The sequence below is a fragment of the Aulonocara stuartgranti genome (genome assembly GCF_965226115.1).
Source record: "Aulonocara stuartgranti genome assembly, chromosome: 20".
In the NCBI taxonomy this organism is placed as follows: Eukaryota; Metazoa; Chordata; class Actinopteri; order Cichliformes; family Cichlidae; genus Aulonocara; species Aulonocara stuartgranti.
The window spans coordinates 23,064,768-23,075,465 of record NC_138956.1 but is presented as its reverse complement, the minus strand read 5'-3'; the positions used below and the strand labels follow the sequence as shown (position 1 = coordinate 23,075,465).

At 43.4% G+C, this 10,698-nt stretch overlaps 1 protein-coding gene across 2 annotated transcripts in view; it reads left to right on the top strand.

Annotated features, from left to right (window-relative positions):
• Positions 1-1,431: 1,431 nt before the first annotated feature.
• adcy6a (adenylate cyclase 6a) overlaps positions 1,432-10,698 on the top strand; it is a 54,902-nt gene continuing 45,635 nt past the window's right edge. The window contains exons 1-3 of one of the 2 annotated variants that reach the window (XM_082517643.1): positions 1,432-1,640; positions 6,123-6,380; positions 6,515-7,454. In XM_082517643.1, the coding sequence (XP_082373769.1) occupies positions 6,361-6,380; positions 6,515-7,454 (960 nt within the window). In that variant the 5' untranslated portion in view covers positions 1,432-1,640; positions 6,123-6,360. Of the gene's footprint in view, positions 1,641-2,898; positions 3,001-6,122; positions 6,381-6,514; positions 7,455-10,698 lie in introns of those variants that run through there. The other variant, XM_082517644.1, reaches the window with a different exon arrangement.

The window sequence follows — 10,698 nt, the reverse complement described above, 5'->3', positions numbered from 1 at the left end:
TACTATATGTAACACTGAGGTAAACTGTGCTTCAAAGCTATTGCTTATTTTTTTTACAAACACAGACCTTCATGTTTGTCTAGAGCCCCTTATGTTTTTATTTGCAATATAGTTTTGATTAAAAAACCCATCATGGGTCTTTGAACTTTACTGCACAGAAGAAGTTTAATACTAAAAGAATGGATTCCGATTCTGCTTCTGAAACTGGGCTAAAACCTGCAAAGAATCACATTAGTCCTGTATTTTAATTAGGGGTCAAATTGTTTAACAGCTGGCTTGCATCAATGCGATAATATAACTCAAACAGAATTCATTATGAATGCTTTTTTCTAGTATGCAGGTGAAATCCTATTATATCCTGTGATCAGACTTTGTAAATTTAAGATATTTGGATGGTTTAACTATATTTTAAAAAAACGACACACCAATAATGTTAAAAGTTTTCTATCAGAATCAGAAAGCTTTAATAATCCCTAAGGAAATTATGTGGTTACAGTTGCTCCAAGACTGTAACAGTAACAGACTGAACAAAATGAAATAATGCTGTATATTACAAAGTTTACAAAGTATAAGGAATAGTTGTAATTATAATGATTTAACTTGGCAAGAGTCACATACATTATGTTCACCAAATATAACAGTGGTTCTAAAACATTTTCTATGATGTCACCCTATAGAAACCAAAAACATTCAGGGCCTCAGGGGTGCAAGTGAATTTACAGGTAAATAAAGCATCAGCAAAATGCTGCTTGTTTCTCACCCTTAAAGATAATTTTCAATCAGTTTGGTTTCACTTCGTACTTTTCCACTGATCATCTGAGCCTCTAACACTTCGATAACTACTGAATGTTTGTTTATCAGAAGCATGCACAGTGTGAGTATGAGTGACAGCACTGGCTGATTTCCAATCCTCTGCTGGGATTTCAACTTCATACTTTTACTTACATTCTAGCGGTTTTTTATATTAATGCTAAATACAAAATAAATCAGTCATTAAGAGTTTAAAAACAATTATAATCACAGAAAATATCCATGGGAAAATAAAACAACAATAATTTACATACATTTTATAACTATATTTTGCAAAAAAAAGAGCAAAGAAAATAATAAAGGTTCTAAACAGTCTTTCTCGTGCAGCCCCACAAGTTTGCGCCCTTTTTGACAGACGTAAACATTGGTCCTGACTGACCTCTGCCTCTTTAAACATCAGCCTAGGAACGCAGTTTGCCAGCAGATCGTTTTGTGCTTCGTACATAACCCGTGCTGTGTTAAGATCAACTAAATCTCTGAATTGTAAGATGTGTAGTTTTTAATGTTCCTTCTGTCAAATACGTTTAGGATTCTTCTGCAGCGGCAGCAGCATTTGAGTTTGAAAACCGTATACGGAAGTGTGATGTTTGTACTCCCCCTGTCTTGACAGTGGTGCTGGGAGCCGAGAGGGTCAGGGGGAGGAGAGGCAAGGGAGTGGAGCGAGAAGACGACAGGAGGAGATCCACCACAGGGTGACCAATTTAACCGGACCATCCTTGGACCGCTAGGCTACAAATGGTCCTCCACCCTGGGCGCCACCACCGACAACCACCGCGCCGAATCGGATCGTGTGCTGCGCTCCTGTCGGCGGATAGAAAAAGATGATCTCGGTGAGTCCGTCCTTTTTTTTTTTTTTTAAAAACTGCTGCTGCTGCTGCTGCACACCGCAGGCCGACATATATAAAATATGTTCTCCTGTCACACAAACGTCTCGGGCGCTGTTGCGCTGCGCCGCAGACGCCCGTGCCACCTCGCTGTCAGTACTCCATTTGTGCTGAAGTGAATGACATGGCTGGCGACAGTTGCTGCGAGGCCTCTGCTTCACATCGGCGGCGGTGTGGCGGCGGTGGTGGCAGAGGATACGCGGCCAGTACATGTTTTCCACTGGCGGCCAAAAACAACATATCTGTGTAGCAGTGGGGAAAGGATGAGCCGCATCACCGTGCGCCTGTGTTTCCGAGCACAGCTGACAGCGCTGACGGGCTGGCTTGCATCTCGCATGAGGCGCTCATAATGATTCGGATCTTTTTAATGACATAACTTTAAACTCAAACACCTCTCTTTATGCGCTAATTGCCTTTCGAATGCGGTGGATTTCTTTCTTTTCTTTTCTTTCTTTTGTAGGCGATCGCTCGCTTTCCTTGCACTGACTGATGCTGAGGAATGTGCAGCAGTAATAATATAAATATAATGCTAATCTGTTTATTTACCCAAGACTCGTGTTTGTCAGTGCACTAATCCTGTGAGCTATTGCTTTGCTGCAGACTGAAGGACAGAAGAGGAGAAGGAGGAGGGGGGACGACAAAAAGAGAATAAATCGCTGACAGAGGCGTGTTGTGTCCTAAGTTGAGATACGGGACGCGGCGGAATGGTTTTATGGTCCCCGCTATGGTTGTCACACAGGCCGTGGTGTTATGTAACAAGAAGCCTACGCTGTTTGAATGCGGGCCCTCACACACGGCCTGTCTGTGCATGGCATTTAGGCACAGGATCGCAGGCACATCATCCGCACATGAGATAAACAGGGCCGCAGAATATGCGTAAATTGCCCTTTCAAAATCCACAGCGTACATTTGGTCCCCCCCACCCACTACCAACTGCTTGATCCTATTTTATTTCCTGCATTTTATCCTCTGGATGAGAAGTGCACCACAGGGAGAAAGAGACGCATGCATACGCGCCCTCGGACATGTCTACTGCCCCGTAATGAGTGACTTGAATGCTCGCTGTTTGTGGCCAGTTGTCCGGTTTAAAATGCCCCTTAGGAATCGGTCGGTCACCCCCCTTCTCACCCCCCTCCCCTCCCTGCCTGTCCTAGAGCCAGTGGGGAGGGATTGGGGGGCGGAGAGTGCAGCCAGGCACCATGCAAACACAAGCGGCTGGCAGCTCCGCGACGTTTGCAAATGGGCATGAGCTGGTCGACCTTGTGCAGGGGAGCGAGGGACGCAGCCGTGGAGGTGGGAGGAGAGGGTAGGGAAGTGTGTGTGTGTGTGTGTGTGTGTGTGTGTGTGTGTGTGTGTGTGTGTGTGTGTGTGTGAGAGAGAGAGAGAGAGAGAGAGAGAGAGAGAGAGAGAGAGAGAAGGGTGGTGAGGTGGTGTTGGTGGTTCTCCTTGAATGTTGTCGATACGCTGCCAGGGAGGAGGGATAGGCTACAGCTCGGACAGATACGTGCCAGCGAAGGCGCATGCAGGCAGCAGGATATAGCGAGGAAAATCTATTTTTGCTTCAACAACACATCGTGCCTCTCTCCGGTGAAAATACCGGCCGAGGAGGAGGAGGAGGAGGCGGCGGGTGCAGCAGCAGCAGAAGCGGCTGTGCGTTTCCTGCGTTATGCGTTCGACTCTGCACTACGGAGCTGAGGGTATCTGGCAGACAGACGTTTTATAACTCAATAAGGGACTGTAACAGTGCTTACAGTGAATGATTACAACGCCAAACTGTTATTGTGTGTATTTTCCATGACATGAGAGCTCTAATAGTGATATCACAACAGGTAGAAACACAATAAATTTGAACAGGTCAGCACAAATTCCCAATTTAATTCCACAGACATGCCCATTTTAACAGACACAGTACTGCACGTCCTAATCCATATTCTTATTCTTGGACTCAGCTAGAGTGGCTCTGGATTCAAAGTTATCCTTTATGTATCATTGCTGAAGTTCAACCACTGTCTGTAAAAACTGGCCACCCTCTGTTTAAACCAGCCATCCTATAATTAATTAAAGCCAGCATGAGTTATTAAACAAGACATTATCTTATACACAGTATAGCAAAATGCAGTAGTGAGTAGTGAAATTAATGATTTTGCTACTTTAGGCATTTGCGATCGAAACAAGAAAACAAAAATAGCAGACAAAAGTGAACTTTTATTAACAGTAATTTGAAAGGGAAGTTGCTGGGCCCATTTCAAGCTTCACAATATTAAACTTGAACTCTGCTAGAGTAGCTTTGCATAATTCAAAGCAGTTTGAAAATAATCCTTGTCTATCTCCTTGGCCTTTGTGCAGTCCCTCAGTTCATTCTCTGTCTGAGACAAGTTGTTATAGCTCATTTCTTCTGTTGGAACATCTGTGTGCCCGACATGACCACAATACAAATGTCTGCTTTTGTTGACATCATACAGAGCCAGAGTAGAAAAAAAAATGAAACATTATTCTGAAGTTCAAGCTTTTGCCTGTCAGGGGTTGGTTTATAGAATTGCTGACCTCATTATTTGAAACTTGCTTTGTCAGGTCATTGTTAGGCCATCTGGGGCTAAGGTTAGGGTTAAGTTTTGGTTAACGACCAGCCTTTTTTTTATGGATTATTTGATCACTTGAAACACCCAAAAGAAAAAGCTTTAAAATGTAAAATTTTCTAGTTTGTGAAAATGTGAGTATTTAGCAGGTGGTCACAACAAAACCCAATCCTAACAGGTTGCAGATTACCTGGTACATGTTAAGAGGTTATCATGTTATATTACAGTATGCGTATATATAGTACCAATCAAAAGTTTGGTCATAGTCATAGTATTTCTTTATGATGGAAACAAAAAACATTTCAGCTGTCAGTCACCTACAGCAACTCGAGCTTTCTTCACCGAACTGAACCAGGAAATTGTGCCTTTAGCCAAATATGTGTACCTTGGTTCAAGCTTATTTTGCTGCCAAATTATTGTTCTGGATAAATCATTAACAGCCCAATGAGAGGAAAGCAAAACCCCAAATACACCTTAAACACTTTTACTGCCAGAGGATTGTTTTGAACTTACCAAAGACTCAGGAGAAAGTTAGATTTTTAATACCATCGCATGATGTAAGTCGCCGGCGCAGATAATGTGAAAGACAGCAAAAGAATCATCAATTTGAAGATTCCACTTCCAACCATCACTCATGTTTTGTTATGACTTTTAATTGTTCAGAATTTTCCAAAACACTTAAAACACACAAATTTTCTTTTTGTGTGTGATGCATGGATACGATTTTCTTTCTTCTGTGGAGCTCACAGGGGTCATTCTCTTGTAAGGTAACATAAAGGCAGGCATTAGAGTGCCATATGCTATGTTTTCTTTTGGTTACCAAATATAACTGATAATAAAAATATGATTATGATTATCAAATTAAATTAGAAGACAAAAAAAAGTTTCTCCTAAACTTCATGGCATTAAGAGAGATGTAATATTCGAGATCATAAACCACATAAAGTAAACATACATAGAAGTCTTTAAAGGTTAATAAAACAGAGTGTGCTCTGAGTGTTGTCCTGTTAGACGGAGAGAAGCAATTTTCAGGAAAAGCACAACTCCAAAAGTTTAATTTCATTTATTCTGGAGTTCACAAAAAATCCCTACTTTTAAATTTTATCCAACCAGATGACAAATTACATGTAAGAAAATGTATGTATGAAATGCTGTGTGTGTTATGTACAACTAAAGGGAAAATATAGGTGAACAACTTGTGATTTAATCCTGCCGTGCCCCAGATCCTGTCATGTTGTATATGCTGCTCCTGTCTTGACAGTGTCCTGTTGTCCGGCTGCATTTATCTCCATTTTTCACTCGTCTGTTTATTGTTGATTGTGATTATCAGCAGAGCTTGAAGGAACCTTTCTGCATCTTCAAGCCCACCTGCCTTCAAATTTCTGTGTTTATACCAGAGGGTGTTTTGTTTTTTGTTTTTTTTTGGTCTTTTTGTGTGTGTGTGTGTGTGTGTGTGGGGGGGGGGGGTCAAACGGAGCAGGTTCTGGTTCACCTTAAAAAACCCACACCTACATGCTATTTTGGGCCCCCTCCCCCAGCTCTGAATCCATTTTCAGACTATATCAAGTGTGTCTGGTTTTCCAGGAAATTAGATTTATGTGCATTTTGCTCTCAGTATGATGCATTTTATTTCCTGTCAATTTGCGCATGGAGAAGCTTTTTCCCCCCCCTCTAACGAGCTATTAAAAGAGCTAAACGTGTGTCAGAAGAGTTTATTAGTATGACTACTAGCATCAGTGACAGGCTGCTTGTGTGTTTCACCTGATTACTTAAAAATGTTTTTTTGCTTCACCTTTTTCTGTTTGTCACTGTACAATCTTCTGTGTGTGTGTGTTTTTTTTTTTCCCTTTAGACCCAGCAGGAGCTGTGGAGATAGGCCTGGCAGCAGAGACTGGTCATCTTATTAATCTTGGTCTCTGATCACTGGCTCTGGCACAAACATCTGGAGCTTTGTGCGCCATTTAACCCCCATCCAGTCACTCCCACCCTGCGGCCCTGCAGCGTGGCTCCTAAAAACACCTCCTTGCGTCTTCAGAATTTTGTCCACGGGGATAAATGAGTGAACCGGCTGCAGGGGAAAGGGCTGGGACATGTACCAGAACCCCAACAGGTAAACGAACAACTCCTCTACTCCAGGCGAGGCGAGGAGTAAAACGGTGTTTTGGTCCTCCACTGTGGTATCAGTGCTGTGGCTGTTATGTGAACTGTTCTTTTACTGAATGTTTTTCCTCTCTGCTCACACAGAATGTCCTGGTTCAGTGGTTTCCTAGTTGCCAGAGTGGACGACCGCAAGACTGCGTGGGGGGAGCGCAATGGCAAGAAGTCCAAACGGAAGGGAGGCTCATCTCTCTGCAACCCGCGTTACATGAGCTGTCTGCGGGACCCCGATGCTATGGAGCCCCCTTCCGGAGCCCCCCTCCATCAGCACCACCGCGGAGGGGGGGCAGGGGCCATGGGAGGTGGGGGAAACTTCGGCGTCCGTTGCGGATGGCAGGAGGACCACTATGGCAAAAGGGGAGGGGCTCCGAGCGAAGGTGTGGGGCTGAAATCGGTTGACCTGGGCTTTGAGGACGGGGAGTTAAAAGGGAGGAAAGGGGGATGTAATGGAGGAAGCAGCGACATGGGCGACGAAGGTCCCAACGGCGCAGCGGGGGTAGTGACGGCTGCGGACTGCTGGCTCAGGGTGGTACGAGTATTCCAGTCAAAAAAATTCCAGTCCCGCAAACTGGAGCGTCTATACCAGCGTTACTTCTTTAGGCTGAACCAGAGCTCCTTGACCATGCTCATGGGGGTACTTGTGATCGTGTGCGGCATCATGCTGACCTTCCACTGTGTCCACGCCGCCCCTCATGTGGCCTATTCGTCAGCCCTTTCAGTGGCGATGGCACTCTTTATGGCTCTAATGGTAGTGTGCAACCGCAATGGCTTCCACCAGGACTACATGTGGATGGTCAGTTACCTGGTGATCGGGGTCTTAGTGTCCGTCCAGGTTTTTGGGGTGCTCATGGTGGCACCCAGGAGTGCTTCGGAAGGCATTTGGTGGTCCGTGTTCTTCATCTACATCATCTACACTCTGCTGCCTGTGAGGATGAGGGCGGCGGTACTAAGTGGAGCAGTGCTGTCCATCATACACGTGGTCACCACCTGGCAGGTCAACCAGGAAGACAAGTTCCTTTGGAAACAGGTAAAAAGCCTGATGTCTGAATGTTCTGTGGTGTCTTTGCTTTTCATGTGAAGCGACACAGATGGCCAACAGTAGTTGCTTTTTTGTCTCCATACATATTTGCTTGGCAAGTGAAAGATCGCTGGTTCATTTCCAGCCCACAGATACAGATCTCCTTTGGGGTTGTGGCGGGAAGGGAATCCGGTATAAAACTGCCAAATGAAACATGCAGAGCTAACTGCTGTGGTGACCCCTGTGACAAGGGAACAGCTCCTTCTTCTCTTCCCATTCTGTGGTTATTGATTTGTTGTCCTGCTGTTTTTTAGAAGTTCATGATCAAGTTCATACTCTCATATCCTCTTAAAACACACAGGCTCTTGGGTGAGTCACTCATTATAAATGGCTTAGAGTGTAGCTAAGCATTGGTTGAATCAATATGCTGAGGTCTCCAGCAAAGTTTTTAACCCCCAACCTGAATAATAAAAAAAGAATGCCATTTTCCCACATTTAAAAAGTATTCGAATGACCAGATCCGTTTGAAGCAGAGCGCCACCACAAACAGGAACCCAAATGGTTTCCCCCCTGTTAATGGCCAGTATTGGCCTCTTACAGATGTATTGGTAGTCGTGAGATTAAAGCTGTTTTACAGAAAAAAAGGCGCTTGGATTCATTTAGTAATGATAACGAAGCAGCTGCGGCTCAGCAGACGGTGGTGCAAAAACAGGCGGCCTTTTCACATTTAGGTTTTACACATACTGCTGTTAAGGTAGCTAACAATAACATAATAATTCCGTTTAATGCTCCTAAAACCATGGTTGAGAGGTCCAACTGAAGTCTGTGACTTGCTGGCAATAGCAGTCTATTTTACCACATCTGCCAGTCAAAGTGGCCACACCCCTAACTCCATGAGGAGGAAACAAACTATAGAGGCTAAAGGGCCTTGTAGTTTTGATGCTTTTAAGCGGAGCATTTAACAAGGGAGTGTGAGGGTTTACTCAGCTTTGGAGCCAGAGCCTCAAGTGACACAAAGAGGAACTGCAGTTTTTGGGACTTAATTGTTGGCTTTATTTCTACAACCCTGAAAGTTGCTGCTTTATGTAGCCAAACCATATTGACTGATATATTATCATTTTTTTACTCTCTAAAAAAACCCTCAGGTTTTAAGATACCATAGCAATAACAGCAGGAATGGTGGTTAGTACCTTACTTTGTAATAAAACTGCATAACAGCAGAATAGTACCTTCTTACTTTTGTTCTTTTGACAAGTCAGAGAAACACAGTTTTAAGCCAAGCTTTTATCCCCATGTTTATTCTTCTTGGGCGTTATGCAAGAGAAGCATAAGAGCACTCAGATTGATTTAGGAGGTATCTAAATTAAAACTGCATTCTGGTAGAACATCTGTAAATGCTTTGAAGGCTGTAACATCCTAATAGTGATCTCTCAAATGTCACCTTTGCAAAACAATCTGTATTTACACGTCCAGGAGACAACAAGCTAAGTTAGATTCATTGGGAGTGGCCTTCCTGATGATTTGATGATCCAGTTTTTGTTCAAATATACTTGGTGCCTTTCTGTGTAGCGTTTGCATGTTCACCCCGGGCCTCTGGGTATTTCTGCTGGGTATTTCCAAAGACATGCATGTTTGGTTCATTGGTGGTAAACTGAACTGGCTATAGGTGTGAACGTGAGTATGAATGGTAATCTGTATTTCTGTGTTCTGTGTTAGAGTTTACGGTGTACTTTGGGTTTCTCATAGCATTTTTTTTATGGAATAAGCTGGCTGTAAGGGCTGAAAACAGAGTATATAAGAGCCAGGAAACAGAACAGAAACAGTTTCTTGTTGCAAAACCAAAATATGGAGCTGAAAGTTGTTAAGTTAGGTGATGGTGCACTGATATGAGTAAGGTTTCTTTTCTGGACTTAATTAAAATCAGTAAAATAAAACACACTCAAATTTCTGACAAGCACAACCAAACCAAACCAATGAGAAAATCAATTAACAGAAAATATGAACACAAATGGCATCCTTGGTGTAAATATTCTACATGATCCATCCAGTTTCCTCCGCTTATTCAATTCAGGGTCACTGGGGGGCTGGAGCCTTTCCCAGCTGTTGTTGGGAGAGAGGCAAAGTACACCCTGGACAGGTTTCCAGTCTCTCTCAGGCTAACACATAGAGGCAGACAACCACTAATGCACACGTTCACATCTACATCCAATTAACCCAACCCCATGTTAGGTTGTTTTTGGCCTCTGGGAAGAAGCCAGAATACTCAGAGAGGCCCCAGTGGCCCTAGACTGGATTCAAACCGAGGACGTTTTTGCTATGATGTGACAATGCAGATTTGTAATGAATTTCTGTTGCAGTGTGATTTTAAAAAAGCAGAAATAATTAGTCATTTTCAAAAACTTCTATTGAAAATCAGCTAATTTCAATAAAACACATTGCCGAAACTGGTCAGTTTAGTTATGAGTTTGTTGCTTTGTTAGGCAAAAGTAAAACTGAGCCTTACTACAGTGTGATAGGAATTTTATGTACCTACCCGACACTCTATAGATAAAATATTTATTCACAACAACAGCAATTACGTTCAGGTTCCAACTGTTTTGGGTTAATTAAAAAAGGGGAAACAATGAGGTTTTGAATATGCAAGCAAAACGAAACGTTGGATGTATAGTGATAAACTTCTCTGTAGATTGACTGAACTTGACTCTCAGTCATATCCCTGACTGCATTTAAAACACTGACATCATGCTGTTGATGGGGCGGCTAGCATGTGAACTGTAAACGGCTCTGCTGGGTTTTGTCACCACGTTGTATGTGCGTATTTACATGGACTTTGGGGCTTATGGGTCTCGCTGTACAGTGTGTTGTTTGTGCGTCATGCCAAGGACCTAGGGGCTCACTGAAGGTCAGTGGGCTGAATGAACCGCCCCAGCTGGACGGCTGTAAGTGTGTGCGCGTATGTGTGCTGTTGTGTGACAGTGGGAGAATACCATGATATAAAGCAGTATCACTCAGGTCTCTGTGCTCTCACACAAGGGACACTTTGTACTTTTCTCTCAGGGTGGGGGTGACGGGGGTGAGGCCGAAAGAGAGGGGGGGGCAATATGGTGGATGTTTGGCCTCTGTAGTGCCTTAGCTGTTTTACAGCTGTCTTCTCCTCTGGGAAAAGTTATGCAAAACAAAATAGGAAGGCCATTACTAAGAAACAATAAGGGGGATATTAGGCTTAATCTTAACTAATTGTTACTGTAATGCA